At 47.2% G+C, this 24,419-nt stretch overlaps 1 protein-coding gene across 4 annotated transcripts in view; it reads right to left on the bottom strand.

Annotated features, from left to right (window-relative positions):
* COL24A1 (collagen type XXIV alpha 1 chain) overlaps positions 1-24,419 on the bottom strand; it is a 767,149-nt gene that overhangs the window by 428,922 nt on the left and 313,808 nt on the right. For all 4 annotated transcript variants that reach the window (XR_010186531.1, XM_063938932.1, XM_063938934.1 and 1 more), the window contains exons 15-19: positions 9,879-9,932; positions 9,754-9,798; positions 9,499-9,552; positions 7,832-7,885; positions 2,492-2,545 (exon numbers count right to left, since the gene is read on the bottom strand). Coding sequence is in view for 3 of the 4 variants with exons in the window: in XM_063938932.1 (XP_063795002.1) it covers positions 2,492-2,545; positions 7,832-7,885; positions 9,499-9,552; positions 9,754-9,798; positions 9,879-9,932 (261 nt within the window). In the remaining variant the exon portion in view is untranslated. The remainder of the gene's footprint in view (positions 1-2,491; positions 2,546-7,831; positions 7,886-9,498; positions 9,553-9,753; positions 9,799-9,878; positions 9,933-24,419) is intronic.

Raw genomic sequence — 24,419 nt, 5'->3', positions numbered from 1 at the left:
TGACTGACATCACCCGCTAACATTAATAAATGCAGCACCAGCTGCCGGCTGTGACTGACATCACCCGCTAACACTAATAACTGCAGCACCAGCTGCTGGCTGTGACTGACATCACCCAATAACACTAATAACTGCAGCACCAGCTGCCGGCTGTGACTGACATCACCCACTAACATTAATAACTGCAGCACCAGCTGCGACTGACATCACCCACTAACACAAATAACTGCAGCACCAGCTGCTGCCTGTGACTGACATCACCCACTAACACTAATAACTGCAGCACTAGCTGCTGGCTGTGACTGACATCACCCACTAACACTAATAACTGCAGCACCAGCTGCCGGCTGTGACTGACATCACCCACTAACATTAATAACTGCAGCACCAGCTGCCGGCTGTGACTGACATCACCCACTAACACTAATAACTGCAGCACCAGCACCTGGCTGTGACTGACATCACCCACTAACACTAATAACTGCAGCAACAGCTGCCGGCTGTGACTGACATCACCCACTAACAATAATAACTGCAGCACCAGCTGCCGTCTGTGACTGACATCACCCACTAACAATAATAACTGCAGCACCAGCACCTGGCTGTGACTGACATCACCCACTAACATTAATAACAGCAGCACCAGCTGCCGGCTGTGACTGACATCACCCACTAACATTAATAACTGTAGCACCAGCACCTGGCTGTGACTGACATCCCCCACTAACATTAATAAATGCAGCACCAGCTGCCGGCTGTGACTGACATCACCCACTAACATTACTAACTGCAGCACCAGCTGCCGGCTGTGACTGACATCACCCACTAACATTAATAACTGCAGCACCAGCTGCCGGCTGTGACTGACATCACCCACTAACACTAATAACTGCAGCACCAGCTGCCGGCTGTGACTGACATCACCCACTAACATTAATAACTGCAGCACCAGCTGCCGGTTGTGACTGACATCATCCACTAACACTAATAACTGCAGCACCAGCTGCCGGCTGTGACTGACATCACCCACTAACATTAATAACTGCAGCACCAGCTGCCGGCTGTGACTGACATCACCCACTAACACTAACAACTGCAGCACCAGCACCTGGCTGTGACTGACATCCCCCACTAACATTAATAACTGCAGCACCAGCACCTGGCTGTGACTGACATCCCCCACTAACATTAATAACTGCAGCACCAGCACCTGGCTGTGACTGACATCACCCACTAACACTAATAACTGCAGCACCAGCACCTGGCTGTGACTGACATCACCTACTAACACTAATAACTGCAGCACCAGCTACCGGCTGTGACTGACATCACCCACTAACACTAATAACTGCAGCACCAGCACCTGGCTGTGACTGACATCACCCACTAACACTAATAACTGCAGCACCAGCACCTGGCTGTGACTGACATCACCCACTAACACTAATAACTGCAGCACCAGCACCTGGCTGTGACTGACATCACCCACTAAGATTAATAACTGCAGCACCAGCTGCCGGCTGTGACTGACATCACCCACTAACACTAATAACTGCAGCACCAGTTGCCGGCTGTGACTGACATCACCCACTAACACTAATAACTGCAGCACCAGCACCTGGCTGTGACTGACATCACCCACTAACATTAATAACTGCAGCACCAGCTGCCGGCTGTGACTGACATCACCCACTAACAATAATAACTGCAGCACCAGCTGCCGGCTGTGACTGACATCACCCACTAACACTAATAACTGCAGCACCAGCACCTGGCTGTGACTGACATCACCCACTAACACTAATAACTGCAGCACCAGCTGCCGGCTGTGACTGACATCACCCACTAACACTAATAACTGCAGCACCAGCACCTGGCTGTGACTGACATCACCCACTAACATTAATAACTGTAGCACCAGCTGCCGGCTGTGACTGACATCACCCACTAACAATAATAACTGCAGCACCAGCTGCTGGCTGTGACTGACATCACCCACTAACACTAATAACTGCAGCACCAGCACCTGGCTGTGACTGACATCACCCACTAACATTAATAACTGTAGCACCAGCTGCCGGCTGTGACTGACATCACCCACTAACAATAATAACTGCAGCACCAGCTGCCGGCTGTGACTGACATCACCCACTAACAATAATAACTGCAGCACCAGCTGCTGGCTGTGACTGACATCACCCACTAACACTAATAACTGCAGCACCAGCACCTGGCTGTGACTGACATCACTCAATAACACTAATAACTGCAGCACCAGCTGCCGGCTGTGACTGACATCACCCACTAACATTAATAACTGCAGCACCAGCTGCCGGCTGTGACTGACATCACCCACTAACACTAATAACTGCAGCAGAAGAGTCTCCCGACATCAGGGACTATGATGAGGAGTCAGACAGTGGACAGCGCCCTTGAGGATCTCAATCAGCAGCAGCTGTAAGTATGACAGTATTGGAGTATTGGCTGTTACCTCTGGTCCCGGCGGCCCCGGTAATCCCTGTGGTCCCCGATCTCCAAGTTTTCCCTAAAATGCATAAAAAGATAATTAGAGCCAGAGGTGGTATTAGGCTGTCAGCTTCAGCAGATAGGATTCAACTCCATCACGCTCTTTGCCATTGTTCTAATAGTAACTAATTGTATGTGCCGATTACTCGGCATATTGCTCCAGGTTGGGGTCGGGTGACCGGCGCTCGGGATCCCGGCGGTCAGCAGACCAAGGCCGGAAAGCTGGATAAGGAAAGCCACGTGCGGGCTTGCTGCACTCGCCACGCTGCGCTCGCCACAGGTTCTATCCCCACTCTAAGGGTGTCATGGTCACCTATGAGTGGGAATAGCCCTGGGCCCCTCTGCCGGCATTCTGGCCACCAGCTTCGGTATGCTGACCTCCGGGATCCGGACCGCAAGGATGGTTACCGCATCCCTGCTACAGGAAGCATTATGCCTAATAGTGATATAAATCGGCTTCTGGTGATAATAAGGTCACATGACCTGCGTCACACCCTACAGAAATACGGTATGTAAGGGGAAAGCAGGACAATCAGTTCTACATATAAATAATCATCGTGTTACATTTATTTTCTGAATGAAGAAGTAACAAAAAGTAGAAAAAAGGCGCAGGAACAGGTCCAGCCAGTCTCCCCGTATTATCTATAGAAGGCAGCCTATGGGGTGTGCTCGCAGAATCAGACTACCGCAACAGGCGGAGCCACGCACTACACGGAGTGTGGTGCTTTATATTATTCTGCTCCTGTGCATTTGTTGTTTATCAATTCATTTATTTCTATCATAAAATAACTGCAATGTTATAAGACAGAACTTGTGAACTACATCCCAAAAAAAAGGGGCACAGGATGACTGTGTAGTGTGGTGGGGCACAGGATGACTGTGTAGTGTGGTGGGGCACAGGATGACTGTGTAGTGTAGTGGGGCACAGGATGACTGTGTAGTGTGGTGGGGCACAGGATGACTGTGTAGTGTAGTGGGGCACAGGATGACTGTGTAGTGTAGTGGGGCACAGGATGACTGTGTAGTGTAGTGGGGCACAGGATGACTGTGTAGTGTGGTGGGGCACAGGATGACTGTGTAGTGTAGTGGGGCACAGGATGGCTGTGCAGTGTGATGGGGCACAGGATGGCTGTGCAGTGTGATGGGGCACAGAATGGCTGTGTAGTGTAGTGGGGCACAGGATGGCTGTGTAGTGTAGTGGGGCACAGGATGGCTGTGTAGTGCGATGGGGCACAGGATGGCTGTATAGTGTGATGGGGCACAGGATGGCTGTATAGTGTGATGGGGCACAGGATGGCTGTGTAGTGTGATGGGGCACAGGATGGCTGTGTAGTGCGATGGGGCACAGGATGGCTGTGTAGTGTGATGGGGCACAGGATGGCTGTGTAGTGTGGTGGGGCACAGGATGGCTGTGTAGTGTGATGGGGCACAGGATGGCTGTGTAGTGTGGTGGGGCACAGGATGGCTGTGTAGTGTGATGGGGCACAGGATGACTGTGTAGTGTAGTGGGGCACAGGATGAATGTGTAGTGTAGTGGGGCACAGGATGACTGTGTAGAGTGGTGGGGCACAGGATGACTGTGTAGTGTGGTGGGGCACAGGATGGCTGTGCAGTGTGATGGGGCACAGGATGGCTGTGTAGTGTGATGGGGCACAGGATGGCTGTGTAGTGTAGTGGGGCACAGGATGGCTGTGCAGTGTGATGGGGCACAGGATGGCTGTGTAGTGCGATGGGGCATAGGATGGCTGTGTAGTGTGGTGGGGCACAGGATGGCTGTGTAGTGTGGTGGGGCACAGGATGGCTGTGTAGTGTGATGGGGCACAGGATGGCTGTGTAGTGTGGTGGGGCACAGGATGGCTGTGTAGTGTGGTGGGGCACAGGATGGCTGTGTAGTGTGATGGGGCACAGGATGACTGTGTAGTGTGGTGGGGCACAGGATGGCTGTGTAGTGTGGTGGGGCACAGGATGGCTGTGTAGTGTGGTAGGGCACAGGATGGCTGTGTAGTGTGATGGGGCACAGGTTGACTGTGTAGTGTGGTGGCGCACAGGATGGCTGTGTAGTGTGGTGGGGCACAGGATGGCTGTGTAGTGTGGTGGGGCACAGGATGGCTGTGTAGTGTGATGGGGCACAGGATAACTGTGTAGTGTGGGGCACAGTATGACTGTGTAGTGTGGTGGGGCACAGGATAACTGTGTAGTGTGGGGCACAGTATGACTGTGCAGTGTGGTGGGGCACAGGATGGCTGTGCAGTGTGGTGGGGCACAGGATGGCTGTGTAGTGTGATGGGGCACAGGATGGCTGTGTAGTGTGATGGGGCACAGGATGGCTGTGCAGTGTGATGGGGCACAGGATGGCTGTGTAGTGTGGTGGGGCACAGGATAACTGTGTAGTGTGGGGCACAGTATGACTGTGCAGTGTGGTGGGGCACAGGATGGCTGTGCAGTGTGGTGGGGCACAGGATGGCTGTGTAGTGTGATGGGGCACAGGATGGCTGTGTAGTTTGATGGGGCACAGGATGGCTGTGTAGTTTGATGGGGCACAGGATTACTGTGTAGTGTGATGGGGCACAGGATGACTGTGTAGTTTGATGGGGCACAGGATTACTGTGTAGTGTGATGGGGCACAGGATGGCTGTGTAATGTGATGGGGCACAGTATGACTGTGTAGTTTGATGGGGCACAGGATGGCTGTGTAGTTTGATGGGGCACAGGATGACTGTGTAGTGTGGTGGGGCACAGGATTACTGTGTAGTGTGATGGGGCACAGGATTACTGTGTAGTGTGATGGGGCACAGGATGGCTGTGTAGTTTGATGGGGCACAGGATTACTGTGTAGTGTGATGGGGCACAGGATGACTGTGGTACAGCACAATCTGTAATAACCAGCATAAAATGACCCTAAAAATAATGAAACAGCTATTCTGTGCCCCCATCACACTCGTAATTCCTTTGCCTCCCTGTGTCCCACACACTAGATTGTATGACCGACCAAGGAGTAGAATTTGTCAAACTATTTTTCACTTATTGCTACAGTATAAATCCAATAAACTACAATAATTGACTTTCAAAGCCTTTGTCATTACCTAAGTCCTTTCTTAACTTCCTGCTCTCTGATCATCTCTTAGGTCCATAATTAACTTCCTACATCCTGATCATCTCTAAAGTCTTTAATTAACTTCCTATATCCTGATAAGCTCTAAGGTCCTCCATAAACTTCCTACACCCTGATCATATCTAAAGTCCTTCATTAACTTCCTACATCCTGATCATCTCTAAAGTCTTTAATTAACTTCCTATATCCTGATAATCTCTAAGGTCCTCCATAAACTTCCTACATCCTGTTAATCTCTAAAGTCTTTAATTAACTTCCTACATCCTGTTCATCTCTAAAGTCTTTAATTAACTTCCTATATCCTGTTCATCTCTAAAGTCTTTAATTAACTTCCTATATCCTGATAAGCTCTAAGGTCCTCCATAAACTTCCTACACCCTGATCATATCTAAAGTCCTTCATTAACTTCCTACATCCTGATCATCTCTAAAGTCTTTAATTAACTTCCTATATCCTGATAATCTCTAAGGTCCTCCATAAACTTCCTACATCCTGTTAATCTCTAAAGTCTTTAATTAACTTCCTACATCCTGTTCATCTCTAAAGTCTTTAATTAACTTCCTATATCCTGTTCATCTCTAAAGTCTTTAATTAACTTCCTATATCCTGATAAGCTCTAAGGTCCTCCATAAACTTCCTACACCCTGATCATATCTAAAGTCCTTCATTAACTTCCTACATCCTGATCATGTTAAGGTCCATCATTAACTTTTTACATCCTGATCATCTCTAAGGTCCATCATTAACTTCCTACACCCTGATCATCTCTAATGTTTTTAATTAACATTCTACATCTTGATCATCTTAAAGTCCATCATTAAATTTCCTGCTCTCTGATCATCTCTTAGATCCATCATTAACTTCCTGCTCTCTGATCATCTCTTAGGTCCATCATTAACTTCCTACATCCTGATAATCTCTGATCTCCTTCATTAACTTCCTACATCCTGATCATCTTAAAGTCCATCTATTAACTTCCTGCTCTCTGATCATCTTTTAGGTACACCATTAACTTTCTACATCCTGATCATCTCTAAGGTCCTTCATTAACTTCCTACAACCTGACCATCTCTAAGGTCCTTCATTAACTTCCTACGCATTGATTCTCTTTAAGGTCCATTATTAATTACTCCACTATGATCATCTCTAAGATCCGTCATTAACTTCTAATGCATTGATCATCTCTAAGGTTCTTTATTGACTTCGTACCTCCTGATCATCCCAATAGTCCATCATTAACTTCCTACTCCCTGATCATCTCTGATGTCCATCATTAACTTCCTACGCATGGATCATCTCTATGGTCCTTGATTAACTTTCTACCTCCTGATCATCTCTAAGGTCCTTTATTAACTTCCTATGCCCTTATCCTTTATAAGGTCCATCATTAATTCCTACACACTGATCATCTCTAAAGTTCTTTATTAGCTTCCTATGCCCTGTGCATCTCTAAGGTCCTTCACTAGCTTTCTACACCCTGATCATCTCTAAGGTTGATTATTAACATCCTACACCCTGATCATCTCTAAGGTCCTTCACTAGCTTTCTACACCCTGATCATCTCTAAGGTCCTTCACTAGCTTTCTACACCCTGATCATCTCTAAGGTCCTTCACTAGCTTTCTACACCCTGATCATCTCTAAGGTCCTTCACTAGCTTTCTACACCCTGATCATTTCTAAGGTCCTTCACTAGCTTTCTACACCCTGATCATCTGTAAGGTCCTTCACTAGCTCCCTACACCCTGATCATCTCTAAGGTCAATTATTAACATCCTACACCCTGATCACCTCTAAGATCCCTCATTAACTTCCTACACCTTCATTAGAGTTACTGGGACTCTTTAAATCTTCCTTCAATTTAGTTGAACTTTTAAATTGCACTCAAATCATTTATAACAGTCGAGTCTGACTCCAGTAATGTCACCTCTATAATTTGTCCAAGCCCTTTATCCATATCAACTCCTTTACTCATGTCGAATCCTTTATGTAACCCTACTGTCTTGATTACCTGCATGATTTTAAATACAAGCAATTTCCTGTAACGCTACAGCTTCCCCTTATTGCTGCATCGACTGCTCTAGTCTGACCTGAGAATAATCTCACATCCTTCAATCAGAACACACACACGATCTCAGAAAGTAAGGACAATCTTAGTGTTGATCTTACTTGTAAACTAAAACAGGCTGACATACCGGGAGTCCTGGTTTTCCTTTCGGTCCTGGCGGTCCTGGCAAACCCACAGTACCCTATTAAAAGAATCCATATACAAAGAAGCAGATAATCACACAGGTGCCAGTGAGATCTATGTAAACAGAGATGCTGCCACTTGTGTAACAGAAATAATATTATATCCAGTGACCACAAAAAGCCAAATAGCAGAACAACTAAACATCTGAGGATTGCACAACAATCCTGCTGAGCGCAGAACCTGAATTGCAGTATTATAGGTGCTCCTAAACTCTGACCGCCCTCCCTCCTGCCGCTCACTTCCCCTGCTTCTCTAGAAAGGCTGGCCACACACAATCCGGAGCCGGGAAAGAGTGTTCCGAGCCAACCTGGCCACTGATGTAGAAATCGGATCATTTATTATAAAGCAGCACCATTGTATGGTAGGGAACGCGTCTATTAGATTATACAGTGTAAACACATTAAATCTATATTAACCGGAGATCAGCCTGCAGGTTCCCGTAGTGGGCAGCCGTCTGCCCTGATCCTCTTGCCGCAATAAATCTGCTCCCTACCGTGGGCCGGCAATCCCCGCAGGTCAGTCTTGCTACTGAGCTCAAGCACTTTAGCCATGAACGCCAGCTACCGGATGACTTATACTGCGGCTGCATACACAGGTAATATCAGCGATCTCACTGCGTTTCCTAGCAGGCCCATCAAGAACTATTTTTTACTTTTTTAAATATATTTTTGTTGAAGAGACATATAAGCCACATCTCTCATCTCAGCTCCAGGCCCACCAATAATCAGACTATAACTGGGCCCCAGACTAGTTATGTGGCCCCGCACACTGCCATACTGGGCGGATTTGTCGCATATTTCAGAGTGGGGACAACGTTAGGAATCCAGTGATCACGGACAATGAGACGATGGGACAGCGCTGGAGCAGGAGGAGCAGCTGAGCCAATCACGGTCTCTGCCAAAAGAATATGGGAAGGAAACTTTCCTTTAGCTTCCACTGAGCAGAACGTTATCCGGAACACGCTTGTATTACAGCATCCCGGCTGTGGCTCGGCCAGCCGCAGGATATACTGCAATATCAGACTACGGAGCTCTATGAGCGATGACCCAGGAGAGGGGAGGAAGAGGAGCGCCAGGCACGGCCTCACCCGGAGGAAGGAGGGTGGAGGAAAACCTTTTCACTACAAGATTCCGGCTGTACAAATACATTAAAAAATATTGGGCTAGAAAACAGGCCCACTACAAAAAAGTCATTTTTTGTATTGATCCTACAATATCCGTTAAATAAGTGTTTTTGTAAAAACCTATGCAGCTGGCAACATTAAAAGAGCAGTCACGGCGTCTGTAATGGGTCAGTATGTACTAACACTACTACTGGATAAAGGCCTAGTGATATTAGAAGACATTCTGCCTGTAATCACATACTAAAAACTCAGAAACACACTGCTGCTGTAATCTGAGAGCTGTTCTAACAGACCTCCGTTACTCTGTAACATCTGTAACTATGGACACGAGCCCCGGACTGCGCTGACTGGTCAGTTATCCAGTTATGGGACAGAAGTATCATGGAGATATGGAGGGTCCGCGGGAAGTGTCTACAGTTACTTGGAATCAAAACTTAAAATGTGAATCTATAGCTGACACCTGCACAGACACGCCAGGTGTGACATACCTTATCGCCCGGGTATCCGGCGTCGCCTGGATCGCCAGAGAATCCCACTTCACCCTACACAATACATATAATAACAATGACACTCAGTTGGGAATCGCTGTCTGGCAGCAACTGCTGGATCGCTGGAATTAGGAATAATTAAAATTCCTTAAGATCTGCCAAATCCGTCATATCAGGAAGGCGGTAATTATTCTTTCCACACATGTGATTAATACGTAATGATATTCATTGTGATAACATAAATATTTAGATCACCTTATCACCTTTCAGTCCAGGCTGCCCCATTATTCCTGAGACGCCCTAGAAGGGAAGATAATGAATGACGCTTTCCATATCACCAAACGCGCAAATATATGACGTGGCGACGTCTAAGGAAATACCTGAGGGCCGGGAATCCCTGCTGGTCCTGGTGGTCCCACTTGTCCAACATCGCCCTACAAAGCAAGACATAAACAACGATCAATGGTGATTACTCTGGATGAGCAGTGAAAGCTACGATACCTCCTCAGTACATAGTGCCCCCATAGCCGCCCATACAGAGCTGTCCCCCAATGTGCCTGTAGTATAGGGAACAATATGCAACATTAGCCGCCCATACAGAGCTGTCCCCCAATGTGCCTGTAGTATAGGGAATAATATGTAACATTAGCCGCCCATACAGAGCTGTCCCCCAATGTGCCTGTAGTATAGGGAATAATATGTAACATTAGCCGCCCATACAGAGCTGTCCCCCAATGTGCCTGTAGTATAGGTAATAATATGTAACATTAGCCAGAGCTGTCCCCCAATGTGCCTGTAGTATAGGGAATAATATGTAACATTAGCCGTCCATGCAGAGCTGTCCCCCAATGTGCCTGTAGTATAGGTAATAATATGTAACATTAGCCAGAGCTGTCCCCCAATGTGCCTGTAGTATAGGGAATAATATGTAACATTAGCCGTCCATGCAGAGCTGTCCCCCAATGTGCCTGTAGTATAGGGAATAATATGTAACATTAGCAGTCCATGCAGAGCTGTCCCCCAATGTGCCTGTAGTATAGGTAATAATATGTAACATTAGCCAGAGCTGTCCCCCAATGTGCCTGTAGTATAGGGAATAATATGTAACATTAGTCGTCCATGCAGAGTTGTCCCCCAATGTGCCTGTAGTATAGGGAATAATATGTAACATTAGCCGTCCATGCAGAGCTGTCCCCCAATGTGCCTGTAGTATAGGGAATAATATGTAACATTAGCCGTCCATGCAGAGTTGTCCCCCAATGTGCCTGTAGTATAGGGAATAATATGTAACATTAGCCGTCCATGCAGAGCTGTCCCCCAATGTGCCTGTAGTATAGGGAATAATATGTAACATTAGCCGTCCATGCAGAGCTGTCCCCCAATGTGCCTGTAGTATAGGGAATAATATGTAACATTAGCCGTCCATGCAGAGCTGTCCCCAATGTGTCTGTAGTATAGGGAATAATATGTAACATTAGCCGTCCATGCAGAGTTGTCCCCCAATGTGCCTGTAGTGTAGGGAATAATATGTAACATTAGCCGTCCATGCAGAGCTGTCCCCCAATAAGCCTGTAGTACAGGGAATAATATGTAACATTAGTCGTCCATGCAGAGCTGTCCCCCAATGTGCCTGTAGTATAGGGAATAATATGTAACATTAGCCGTCCATGCAGAGCTGTCCCCCAATGAGCCTGTAGTATAGGGAATAATATGTAACATTAGTCGTCCATGCAGAGCTGTCCCCCAATGTGCCTGTAGTGAAGGGAATAATATGTAACATTAGCCGTCCATGCAGAGTTGTCCCCCAATGTGCCTGTAGTGTAGGGAATAATATGTAACATTAGCCGTCCATGCAGAGCTGTCTCCAATGTGACTGTAGTATAGGGAATAATATGTAACATTAGCCGTCCATGCAAAGCTGTCCCCCAATGTGCCTGTAGTATAGGGAATAATATGTAACATTAGCCGTCCATGCAGAGTTGTCCCCCAATGTGCCTGTAGTATAGGGAATAATATGTAACATTAGCCGTCCATGCAGAGTTGTCCCCCAATGTGCCTGTAGTATAGGGAATAATATGTAACATTAGCCGTCCATGCAGAGCTGTCCCCCAATGTGCCTGTAGTATAGGGAATAATATGTAACATTAGCCGTCCATGCAGAGCTGTCCCCAATGTGTCTGTAGTATAGGGAATAATATGTAACATTAGCCGTCCATGCAGAGTTGTCCCCCAATGTGCCTGTAGTGTAGTGATGAGCACCGGAAATTTTTCGGGTTTTGTGTTTTGGTTTTGGGTTCGGTTCCGCGGACGTGTTTTGGGTTCGAACGCGTTTTGGCAAAACCTCACCGAATTTTTTTTGTCGGATTCGGGTGTGTTTTGGATTCGGGTGGTTTTTTTCAAAAAACCCTAAAAAACAGCTTAAATCATAGAATTTGGGGGTCATTTTGATCCCAAAGTATTATTAACCTCAATAACCATAATTTCCACTCATTTTCAGTCTATTCTGAACACCTCACAATATTATTTTTAGTCCTAAAATTTGCACCGAGGTCGCTGGATGACTAAGCTCAGCGACCCAAGTGGCCGACACAAACACCTGGCCCATCTAGGAGTGGCACTGCAGTGTCACGCAGGATGGCCCTTCAAAAAACTACTCCCCAAACAGCACATGACGCAAAGAAGAAAAAAAAGAGGCGCAATGAGGTAGCTGTGTGACTAAGATAAGCGACCCTAGTGGCCGACACAAACACCTGGCCCATCTAGGAGTGGCACTGCAGTGTCACGCAGGAAGGCCCTTCCAAAAAACACCCTCCAAACAGCACATGACGCAAAGAAAAAAAGAGGCGCAATGAGGTAGCTGTGTGACTAAGATAAGCGACCCAAGTGGCCGACACAAACACCTGGCCCATCTAGGAGTGGCACTGCAGTGTCACGCAGGATGGCCCTTCCAAAAAACACCCCCCAAACAGCACATGACGCAAAAAAAAAAAGAGGCGCAATGAGGTAGCTGTGTGACTAAGATAAGCGACCCAAGTGGCCGACACAAACACCTGGCCCATCTAGGAGTGGCACTGCAGTGTCACTCAGGATGGCCCTTCCAAAAAACACCCCCCAAACAGCACATGACGCAAAGAAAAAAAGAGGCGCAATGAGGTAGCTGTGTGACTAAGATAAGCGACCCAAGTGGCCGACACAAACACCTGGCCCATCTAGGAGTGGCACTGCAGTGTCACACAGGATGGCCCTTCCAAAAACTACTCCCCAAACAGCACATGACGCAAAGAAAAATGAAAGAAAAAAGAGGTGCAAGATGGAATTGTCCTTGGGCCCTCCCACCCACCCTTATGTTGTATAAACAGGACATGCACACTTTAACCAACCCATCATTTCAGTGACAGGGTCTGCCACACGACTGTGACTGAAATGACGGGTTGGTTTGGACCCCCACCAAAAAAGAAGCAATTAATCTCTCCTTGCACAAACTGGCTCTACAGAGGCAAGATGTCCACCTCATCATCATCCTCCGATATATCACCGTGTACATCCCCCTCCTCACAGATTATCAATTCGTCCCCACTGGAATCCACCATCTCAGCTCCCTGTGTACTTTGTGGAGGCAATTGCTGCTGGTCAATGTCTCCACGGAGGAATTGATTATAATTCATTTTAATGAACATCATCTTCTCCACATTTTCTGGATGTAACCTCGTACGCCGATTGTGACAAGGTGAGCGGCGGCACTAAACACTCTTTCGGAGTACACACTTGTGGGAGGGCAATTTAGGTAGAATAAAGCCAGTTTGTGCAAGGGCCTCCAAATTGCCTCTTTTTCCTGCCAGTATAAGTACGGACTGTCTGACGTGCCTACTTGGATGCGGTCACTCATATAATCCTCCACCATTCTTTCAATGGGGAGAGAGTCATATGCAGTGACAGTAGACGACATGTCCGTAATCGTTGTCATGTCCTTCAGTCCGGACCAGATGTCAGCATCAGCAGTCGCTCCAGACTGCCCTGCATCACCGCCAGCGGGTAGGCTCGGAATTCTGAGCCTTTTCCTCGCACCCCCAGTTGCGGGAGAATGTGAAGGAGGAGATGTTGACAGGTCGCGTTCCGCTTGACTTGACAATTTTGTCACCAGCAGTTCTTTGAACCCCAGCAGATTTGTGTCTGCCGGAAAGAGAGATCCAAGGTAGGTTTTAAATCTAGGATCGAGCACGGTGGACAAAATGTAGTGCTCTGATTTCAACAGATTGACCACCCGTGAATCCTTGTTAAGCGAATTAAGGGCTCCATCCACAAGTCCCACATGCCTAGTGGAATCGCTCTGTGTTAGCTCCTCCTTCAATGTCTCCAGCTTCTTCTGCAAAAGCCTGATGAGGGGAATGACCTGACTCAGGCTGGCAGTGTCTGAACTGACTTCACGTGTGGCAAGTTCAAAAGGTTGCAGAACCTTGCACAACGTTGAAATCATTCTCCACTGCGCTTGAGACAGGTGCATTCCACCTCCTATATCGTGCTCAGTTGTATAGGCTTGAATGGCCTTTTGCTGCTCCTCCAACCTCTGAAGCATATAGAGGGTTGAATTCCACCTCGTTACCACTTCTTGCTTCAGATGATGGCAGGGCAGGTTCAGGCGTTTTTGGTGGTGCTCCAGTCTTCTGTACGTGGTGCCTGTACGCCGAAAGTGTCCCGCAATTCTTCTGGCCACCGACAGCATCTCTTGCACGCCCCTGTCGTTTTTTAAATAATTCTGCACCACCAAATTCAAGGTATGTGCAAAACATGGGACGTGCTGGAATTTGCCCAGATTTAATGCACACACAATATTGCTGGCGTTGTCCGATGCCACAAATCCACAGGAGAGTCCAATTGGGGTAAGCCATTCTGCGATGATCTTCCTCAGTTGCCGTAAGAGGTTTTTAGCTGTGTGCGTATTCTGGAAAGCGGTGATACAAAGCGTAGCCTGCCTAGGAAAGAGTTGGCGTTTGCGAGATGCTGCTACTGGTGCCGCCGCTGCTGTTCTTGCGGCGGGAGTCCATACATCTACCCAGTGGGCTGTCACAGTCATAGTCCTGAGCCTGCCCTGCTCCACTTGTCCACATGTCCGTGGTTAAGTGGACATTGGGTACAACTGCATTTTTTAGGACACTGGTGAGTCTTTTTCTGAGGTCTGTGTACATTTTCGGTATCGCCTGCCTAGAGAAATGGAACCTAGATGGTATTTGGTACCGGGGACACAGTACCTCAAACAAGTCTCTAGTTGGCTCTGCAGTAATGATGGATACCGGAACCACGTTTCTCACCGCCCAGGATGCTAAGGCCTCAGTTATCCGCTTTGCAGCAGGATGACTGCTGTGATATTTCATCTTCCTCGCAAAGGACTGTTGGACAGTCAATTGCTTACTGGAAGTAGTACAAGTGGGCTTACGACTTCCCCTCTGGGATGACCATCGACTCCCAGCGGCAACAACAGCAGCGCCAGCAGCAGTAGGCGTTACACGCAAGGATGCATCGGAGGAATCCCAGGCAGGAGAGGACTCGTCAGAATTGCCAGTGACATGGCCTGCAGGACTATTGGCATTCCTGGGGAAGGAGGAAATTGACACTGAGGGAGTTGGTGGGGTGGTTTGCGTGAGCTTGGTTACAAGAGGAAGGGATTTACTGGTCAGTGGACTGCTTCCGCTGTCGCCCAAAGTTTTTGAACTTGTCACTGACTTATGATGAATGCGCTGCAGGTGACGTATAAGGGAGGATGTTCCGAGGTGGTTAACGTCCTTATCCCTACTTATTACAGCTTGACAAAGGCAACACACGGCTTGACAAATGTTGTCCGCATTTCTGTTGAAATACTTCCACACCGAAGAGCTGATATTTTTGGTATTTTCACCAGGCATGTCAATGGCCCTATTCCTCCCACGGACAACAGGTGTCTCCCCGGGTGCCTGACTTAAACAAACCAACTCACCATCAGAATCCGCTTGGTCAATTTCCTCCCCAGCGCCAGCAACACCCATATCCTCCTCATCCTGGTGTACTTCAACACTGACATCTTCAATCTGACTATCAGGAACTGGACTGCGGGTGCTCCTTCCAGCACTTGCAGGGGGCGTGCAAATGGTGGAAGGCGCATGCTCTTCACGTCCAGTGTTGGGAAGGTCAGGCATCGCAAACGACACAATTGGACTCTCCTTGTGGATTTGTGATTTCGAAAAACGCACAGTTCTTTGCTGTGCTTTTGCCAGCTTGAATCTTTTCATTTTTCTAGCGAGAGGCTGAGTGCTTCCATCCTCATGTGAAGCTGAACCACTAGCCATGACCATAGGCCAGGGCCTCAGCCGTTCCTTGCCACTCCGTGTGGTAAATGGCATATTGGCAAGTTTACGCTTCTCCTCCGACAATTTTATTTTAGATTTTTGAGTCCTTTTTTTACTGATATTTGGTGTTTTGGATTTTACATGCTCTGTACTATGACATTGGGCATCGGCCTTGGCAGACGACTTTGATGGCATTTCATCGTCTCGGCCATGACTAGTGGCAGCAGCTTCAGCACGAGGTGGAAGTCGATCTTGATCTTTCCCTATTTTTGGAACCTCAACATTTTTGTTCTCCATATTTTAATAGGCACAACTAAAAGGCACCTCAGGTAAACAATGGAGATGGATGGATACTAGTATACTTATGGATGGACGAGCGACTGCCGACACAGAGGTAGCTACAGCCGTGGACTACCGTACTGCGTCTGCTGCTAATATAGACTGGATGATAATGATATAAAAAATATATATATATCACTACTGCAGCCGGACAGGTATATATTATATAATGACGGACCTGCTGGACACTGTCAGCACTGCAGACTCCTAAAGTAAGCTACTAGTATCAAGAAAATAGAAAAAAAAAAAACACCACAGGTAGGTGGTATACAATTACGAGCGACTGCCGACACAGAGGTAGCTACAGCCGTGGACTACCATACTGCGTCTGCTGCTAATATAGACTGGATGATAATGATATAAAAAATATATATATATCACTACTGCAGCCGGACAGGTATATATTATATAATGACGGACCTGCTGGACACTGTCAGCACTGCAGACTCCTAAAGTAAGCTACTAGTATCAAGAAGATAGAAAAAAAAAACACCACAGGTAGGTGGTATACAATTATGGATGGACGAGCGACTGCCGACACAGAGGTAGCTACAGCCGTGGACTACCGTACTGCGTCTGCTGCTAATATAGACTGGATGATAATGATATAAAAATATATATATATCGCTACTGCAGCCGGACAGGTATATATTATATAATGACGGACCTGCTGGACACTGTCAGCACTGCAGACTCCTAAAGTAAGCTACTAGTATCAAGAAGATAGAAGAAAAAAAAAACACCACAGGTAGGTGGTATACAATTATGGATGGACGAGCGACTGCCGACACAGAGGTAGCTACAGCCGTGGACTACCGTACTGCGTCTGCTGCTAATATAGACTGGATGATAATGATATAAAAATATATATATATCACTACTGCAGCCGGACAGGTATATATTATATAATGACGGACCTGCTGGACACTGTCAGCACTGCAGACTCCTAAAGTAAGCTACTAGTATCAAGAAGATAGAAAAAAAAAAACACCACAGGTAGGTGGTATACAATTATGGATGGACGAGCGACTGCCGACACAGAGGTAGCTACAGCCGTGGACTACCGTACTGCGTCTGCTGCTAATATAGACTGGATGATAATGATATAAAAAATATATATATATCACTACTGCAGCCGGACAGGTATATATTATATAATGACGGACCTGCTGGACACTGTCAGCACTGCAGACTCCTAAAGTAAGCTACTAGTATCAAGAAGATAGAAAAAAAAAACACAACAGGTAGGTGGTATACAATTATGGATGGACGAGCGACTGCCGACACAGAGGTAGCTACAGCCGTGGACTACCGTACTGCGTCTGCTGCTAATATAGACTGGATGATAATGATATAAAAATATATATATATATCACTACTGCAGCCGGACAGGTATATATTATATAATGACGGACCTGCTGGACACTGTCAGCACTGCAGACTCCTAAAGTTAACTACTAGTATGAAGAAGATAGAAAAAAAAAACCCACCACAGGTAGGTATACAATTATGGACGAGCGACTGCCGACACAGAGGTAGCTACAGCCGTGGACTACCGTACTGCGTCTGCTGCTAATATAGACTGGATGATAATGATATAAAAAAAATATATATATCACTACTGCAGCCGGACAGGTATATATTATATAATGACGGACCTGCTGGACACTGTCAGCACTGCAGACTCCTAAAGTAAGCTACTAGTATCAAGAAGATAGAAAAAAAAAACACAACAGGTAGGTGGTATACAATTATAGATGGACGAGCGACTGCCGACACAGAGGTAGCTACAGCCGTGGACTACCGTACTGCGTCTGCTGCTAATATAGACTGGATGATAATGATATAAAAAATATATATATATATCACTACTGCAGCCGGACAGGTATATATTATATAATGACGGACCTGCTGGACACTGTCAGCACTGCAGACTCCTAAAGTTAACTACTAGTATGAAGAAGATAGAAAAAAAAAAAAACCCACCACAGGTAGGTATACAATTATGGACGAGCGACTGCCGACACAGAGGTAGCTACAGCCGTGGACTACCGTACTGCGTCTGCTGCTAGTATAGACTGGATGATAATGATATAAAAAATATATATATATCACTACTGCAGGACAGGTATATATTATATAATGACGGACCTGCTGAACACTGTCAGCAGAATGCGTTTATACAATAAAAACACCACACGACGAGTGTTTAACTTTTTCAGGCAGACAATCACAATATACTGGTGGTCAGACAGTGGTCACTGGTCAGTCACACTGGCAGTGGCACTCTGGCAGCAAAAGTGTGCACTGTTAAATAATATGTACTCCTGCTACTGCTCCCCAGTCTCCCCCACAATTAAGCTGTGTGAGCAGTGAGCACTCAGCACAGTCAGATATACATAGATGATGCAGCACACTGAGGCTGAGCACAGATATGGTATACTGTTACTGTGTCACTGTGTATAGTTTTTTTTCAGGCACAGAACGGATTATATTAAATAATAATAAAACTGCACTGGTGGTCACTGGTCAGTCACTAGTAAACTCTGCACTCTCTGAGTACTCCTAAGCTCCAGTAAATCAAGTGTCTCACTCTCTATCTATTTCTATTCTAAACGGAGAGGACGCCAGCCACGTCCTCTCCCTATCAATCTCAATGCACGTGTGAAAATGGCGGCGACGCGCGGCTCCTTATATAGAATCCGAGTCTCGTGATAGAATCCGAGCCTCGCGAGAATCCGACAGTGGGATGATGACGTTCAGGCGCGCTCGGGTTAGCCGAGCAAGGCGGGAAGATCCGAGTCTGCCTCGGACCCGTGTAAAAAGCGTGAAGTTCGGGGGGGTTCGGTTTCCGAGAAACCGAACCCGCTCATCACTACTGTAGTGTAGGGAATAATATGTAACATTAGCCGTCCATGCAGAGCTGTCCCCCAATAAGCCTGTAGTACAGGGAATAATATGTAACATTAGTCGTCCATGCAGAGCTGTCTCCAATGTGACTGTAGTATAGGGAATAATATGTAACATTAGTCGTCCATGCAGAGCTGTCTCCAATGTGCCTGTAGTATAGGGAATAATATGTAACATTAGCCGTCCATGCAGAGCTGTCCCCCAATGTGCCTGTAGTATAGGGAATAATATGTAACATTAGCCGCCCATGCAGAGCTGTCCCCCAATGTGCCTGTAGTATAGGGAATAATATGTAACATTAGCCGTCCATGCAGAGCTGTCCCCCAATGTGCCTGTAGTATAGGGAATAATATGTAACACTATCCGTCCATGCAGAGCTGTCCCCCAATGTGCCTGTAGTATAGGGAATAATATGTAACATTATCCGTCCATGCAGAGCTGTCCCCCAATGTGCCTGTAGTACAGGGAATAATATGTAACATTAGCTGCCCATACAGAGCTGTCCCCCAATGTGACTGTAGTATAGGGAATAAAATGTAACATTAGCCGCCCATACAGAGTTGTCCCCCAATGTGCCTGTAGTATAGGGAATAATATGTAACATTAGCCGTCCATGCAGAGCTGTCCCCCAATGTGCCTGTAGTATAGGGAATAATATGTAACATTAGCTGTCCATGCAGAGCTGTCCCCAATGTGCCTGTAGTATAGGGAATAATATGTAACATTATCCGTCCATGCAGAGCTGTCCCCTAATGTGCCTGTAGTATAGGGAATAATATGTAACATTAGCCGTCCATGCAGAGCTGACCCCAATGTGCCTGTAGTATAGGGAATAATATGTAACATTAGCCGTCCATGCAGAGCTGTCCCCCAATGAGCCTGTAGTGTAGGGAATAATAAGAATTTACTTACCGATAATTCTATTTCTCGTAGTCCGTAGTGGATGCTGGGGACTCCGTCAGGACCATGGGGAATAGCGGCTCCGCAGGAGACAGGGCACAAAAGTAAAAGCTTTAGGATCAGGTGGTGTGCACTGGCTCCTCCCCCTATGACCCTTCTCCAAGCCTCAGTTAGGATACTGTGCCCGGACGAGCGTACACAATAAGGAAGAATTTTGAATCCCGGGTAAGACTCATACCAGCCACACCAATCACACTGTACAACCTGTGATCTGAACCCAGTTAACAGCATGATAACAGCGGAGCCTCTGAAAAGATGGCTCACAACAATAATAACCCGATTTTTGTAACAATAACTATGTACAAGTATTGCAGACAATCCGCACTTGGGATGGGCGCCCAGCATCCACTACGGACTACGAGAAATAGAATTATCGGTAAGTAAATTCTTATTTTCTCTGACGTCCTAAGTGGATGCTGGGGACTCCGTCAGGACCATGGGGATTATACCAAAGCTCCCAAACGGGCGGGAGAGTGCGGATGACTCTGCAGCACCGAGTGAGAGAACTCCAGGTCCTCCTCAGCCAGGGTGTGCCCCTGACCAAGTAGCAGCTCGGCAAAGTTGTAAAGCCGAGACCCCTCGGGCAGCCGCCCAAGATGAGCCCACCTTCCTTGTGGAATGGGCATTTACATATTTTGGCTGTGGCAGGCCTGCCACAGAATGTGCAAGCTGAATTGTACTACACATCCAACTAGCAATCGTCTGCTTAGAAGCAAGAGCACCCAGTTTGTTGGGTGCATACAGGATAACAGCAAGTCAGTTTTCCTGACTCCAGCCGTCCTGGAAACCTATATTTTCAGGGCCCAGACAACATCTAGCAACTTGGAGTCCTCCAAGTCCCTAGTAGCCGCAGGTACCACAATAAGCTGGTTCAGGTGAAACGCTGACACCACCTTAGGGAGAAAATGGGGACGAGTCCGCAGCTCTGCCCTGTCCGAATGGACAATCAGATATGGGCTTTTGTGAGACAAAGCCGCCAATTCTGACACTCGCCTGGCCGAGGCCAGGGCCAACATCATGGTCACTTTCCATGTGAGATATTTCAAATCCACAGATTTGAGCGGTTTAAACCAATGTGATTTGAGGAATCCCAGAACTACGTTGAGATCCCACAGTGCCACTGGAGGCACAAAAGGGGGTTGTATATGCAGTACTCCCTTGACAAACTTCTGGATTTCAGGAACTGAAGCCAATTCTTTCTGGAAGAAAATCGACAGGGCCGAAATTTGAACCTTAATGGACCCCAATTTGAGGCCCATAGACACTCCTGTTTGCAGGAGATGCAGGAATCGACCGAGTTGAAATTTCTTCGTGGGGCCTTCCTGGCCTTACACCACGCAACATATTTTCGCCACATGTGGTGATAATGTTGTGCGGTCACCTCCTTCCTGGCTTTGACCAGGGTAAGAATGACCTCTTCCGGAATGCCTTTTTCCCTTAGGATCCGGCGTTCAACCGCCATGCCGTCAAACGCAGCCGCGGTAAGTCTTGGAACAGACATGGTACTTGCTGAAGCAAGTCCCTTCTTAGCGGCAGAGGCCATGAGTCCTCTGTGAGCATCTCTTGAAGTTCCGGGTACCAAGTCCTTCTTGGCCAATCCGGAGCCACGAGTATAGTTCTTACTCCTCTACGTCTTATAATTCTCAGTACCTTAGGTATGAGAAGCAGAGGAGGGAACACATACACCGACTGGTACACCCACGGTGTTACCAGAACGTCCACAGCTATTGCCTGAGGGTCTCTTGACCTGGCGCAATACCTGTCCATTTTTTTGTTCAGGCGGGACGCCATCATGTCCACCTTTGGTCTTTCCCAACGGTTCACAATCATGTGGAAGACTTCCCGATGAAGTCCCCACTCTCCCGGGTGGAGGTCGTGCTGAGGAAGTCTGCTTCCCAGTTGTCCACTCCCGGAATGAACACTGCTGACAGTGCTATCACATGATTTTCCGCCCAGCGAAGAATCCTTGCAGTTTTCTGCCATTGTCCTCCTGCTTCTTGTGCCGCCCTGTCTGTTTACGTGGGCGACTGCCGTGATGTTGTCCCACTGGATCAATACCGGCTGACCTTGAAGCAGAGGTCTTGCTAAGCTTAGAGCATTGTAAATTGCTCTTAGCTCCAGTATATTTATGTGGAGAGAAGTCTCCAGACTTGATCACACTCCCTGGAAATTTTTTCCTTGTGTGACTGCTCCCCAGCCTTTCAGGCTGGCATCCGTGGTCACCAGGACCCAGTCCTGAATGCCGAATCTGTGGCCCTTTAGTAGATGAGCACTCTGCAGCCACCACAGAAGAGACACCCTTGTCCTTGGAGACAGGGTTATCCGCTGATGCATCTGAAGATGCGATCCGGACCATTTTCCCAGCAGATCCCACTGAAAAGTTCTTGCGTGGAATCTGCCGAATGGAATCGCTTCGTAAGAAGCCACCATTTTTCCCAGGACCCTTGTGCATTGATGCACTGACACTTGGCCTGGTTTTAGGAGGTTCCTGACTAGCTCGGATAACTCCCTGGCTTTCTCCTCCGGGAGAAACACCTTTTTCTGGACTGTGTCCAGAATCATCCCTAGGAACAGCAGACGTGTCGTCGGAGACAGCTGCGATTTTGGAATATTTAGAATCCACCCGTGCTGTCGTAGAACTACTTGAGATAGTGCTACTCCGACCTCCAACTGTTCTCTGGACCTTGCCCTTATCAGGAGATCGTCCAAGTAAGGGATAATTAAGACGACTTTTCTTTGAAGAAGAATCATCATTTCGGCCATTACCTTGGTAAAGACCCGGGGTGCCGTGGACAATCCAAACGGCAGCGTCTGAAACTGATAGTGACAGTTTTGTACCACGAACCTGAGGTACCCTTGGTGAGAAGGGCAAATTGGGACATGGAGGTAAGCATCCTTGATGTCCAGGGACACCATATAGTCCCCTTCTTCCTGGTTCGCTATCACTGCTCTGAGTGACTCCATCTTGATTTGAACCTTTGTATGTAAGTGTTCAAATATTTCAGATTTAGAATAGGTCTCACCGAGCCGTCTGGCTTCAGTACCACAATATAGTGTGGAATAATACCCCTTTCCTTGTTGTAGGAGGGGTGCTTTGATTATCACCTGCTGGGAATACAGCTTGTGAATTGTTTCCAATACTGCCTCCCTGTCGGAGGGAGACGTTGGTAAAGCAAACTTCAGGAACCTGCGAGGGGGAGACGTCTCGAATTTCCAATCTGTACCCCTGGGATACTACTTGTAGGATCCAGGGGTCCACTTGCGAGTAAGCCCACTGCGTGCTGAAACTCTTGAGACGACCCCCCACCGCACCTGTTTGTACGGCCCCAGCGTCATGCTGAGGACTTGGCAGAAGCGGTGGAAGGCTTCTGTTCCTGGGAATGGGCTGCCTGCTGCAGTCTTCTTCCCTTATGGGGACGAAAGGACTGAGGCTGAAAAGACAATGTCTTTTTCTGCTGAGATGTGACTTGGGGTAAAAAGGTGGATTTTCCAGCTGTTGCCGTGGCCACCAGATCCGATGGACCGACCCCAAATAACTCCTCCCCTTTATACGGCAATACTTCCATGTGCCGTTTGGAATCTGCATCACCTGACCACTGTCGTGTCCATAAACATCTTCTGGCAGATATGGACATCGCACTTACTCTTGATGCCAGAGTGCAAATATCCCTCTGTGCATCTCGCATATATAGAAATGCATCCTTTAAATGCTCTATAGTCAATAAAATACTGTCCCTGTCAAGGGTATCAATATTTCCAGTCAGGGAAACCGACCAAGCCACCCCAGCGCTGCCCATCCAGGCTGAGGCGATCGCTGGTCGCAGTATAACACCAGTATGTGTGTATATACTTTTTAGGATATTTTCCAGCCTCCTATCAGTTGGCTCCTTGAGGGCGGCCGTATCTGGAGACGGTAACGCCACTTGTTTTGATAAGCGTGTGAGCGCCTTATCCACCCTAAGGGGTGTTTCCCAACGCGCCATAACTTCTGGCGGGAAAGGGTATACCGCCAATAATTTTCTATCGGGGGAAACCCACGCATCATCACACACTTCATTTAATTTATCTGATTCAGGAAAAACCACATGTAGTTTTTTCACACTCCACATAATACCCTTTTTTGTGGTACTTGTAGTATCAGAAATATGTAACATCTCCTTCATTGCCCTTAACAAGTAACGTGTGGCCCTAAAGGAAAATACGTTTGTTTCTTCACCGTCGACACTGGAGTCAGTGTCCGTGTCTGTGTCTGTGTCGACCGACTGAGGTAAAAGGACGTTTTAACGCCCCTGACGGTGTTTAAGACGCCTGGACAGGTACTAATTGGTTTGCCGGCCGTCTCATGTCGTCAACCGACCTTGCAGCGTGTTGACATTATCACGTAATTCCTTAAAT

Source organism: Pseudophryne corroboree, chromosome 9 (genome assembly GCF_028390025.1).
Source record: "Pseudophryne corroboree isolate aPseCor3 chromosome 9, aPseCor3.hap2, whole genome shotgun sequence".
In the NCBI taxonomy this organism is placed as follows: domain Eukaryota; kingdom Metazoa; phylum Chordata; class Amphibia; order Anura; family Myobatrachidae; genus Pseudophryne; species Pseudophryne corroboree.
Note: the sequence above shows the minus strand (reverse complement) of the source record. Positions and strands in the feature narration are given on the sequence as shown.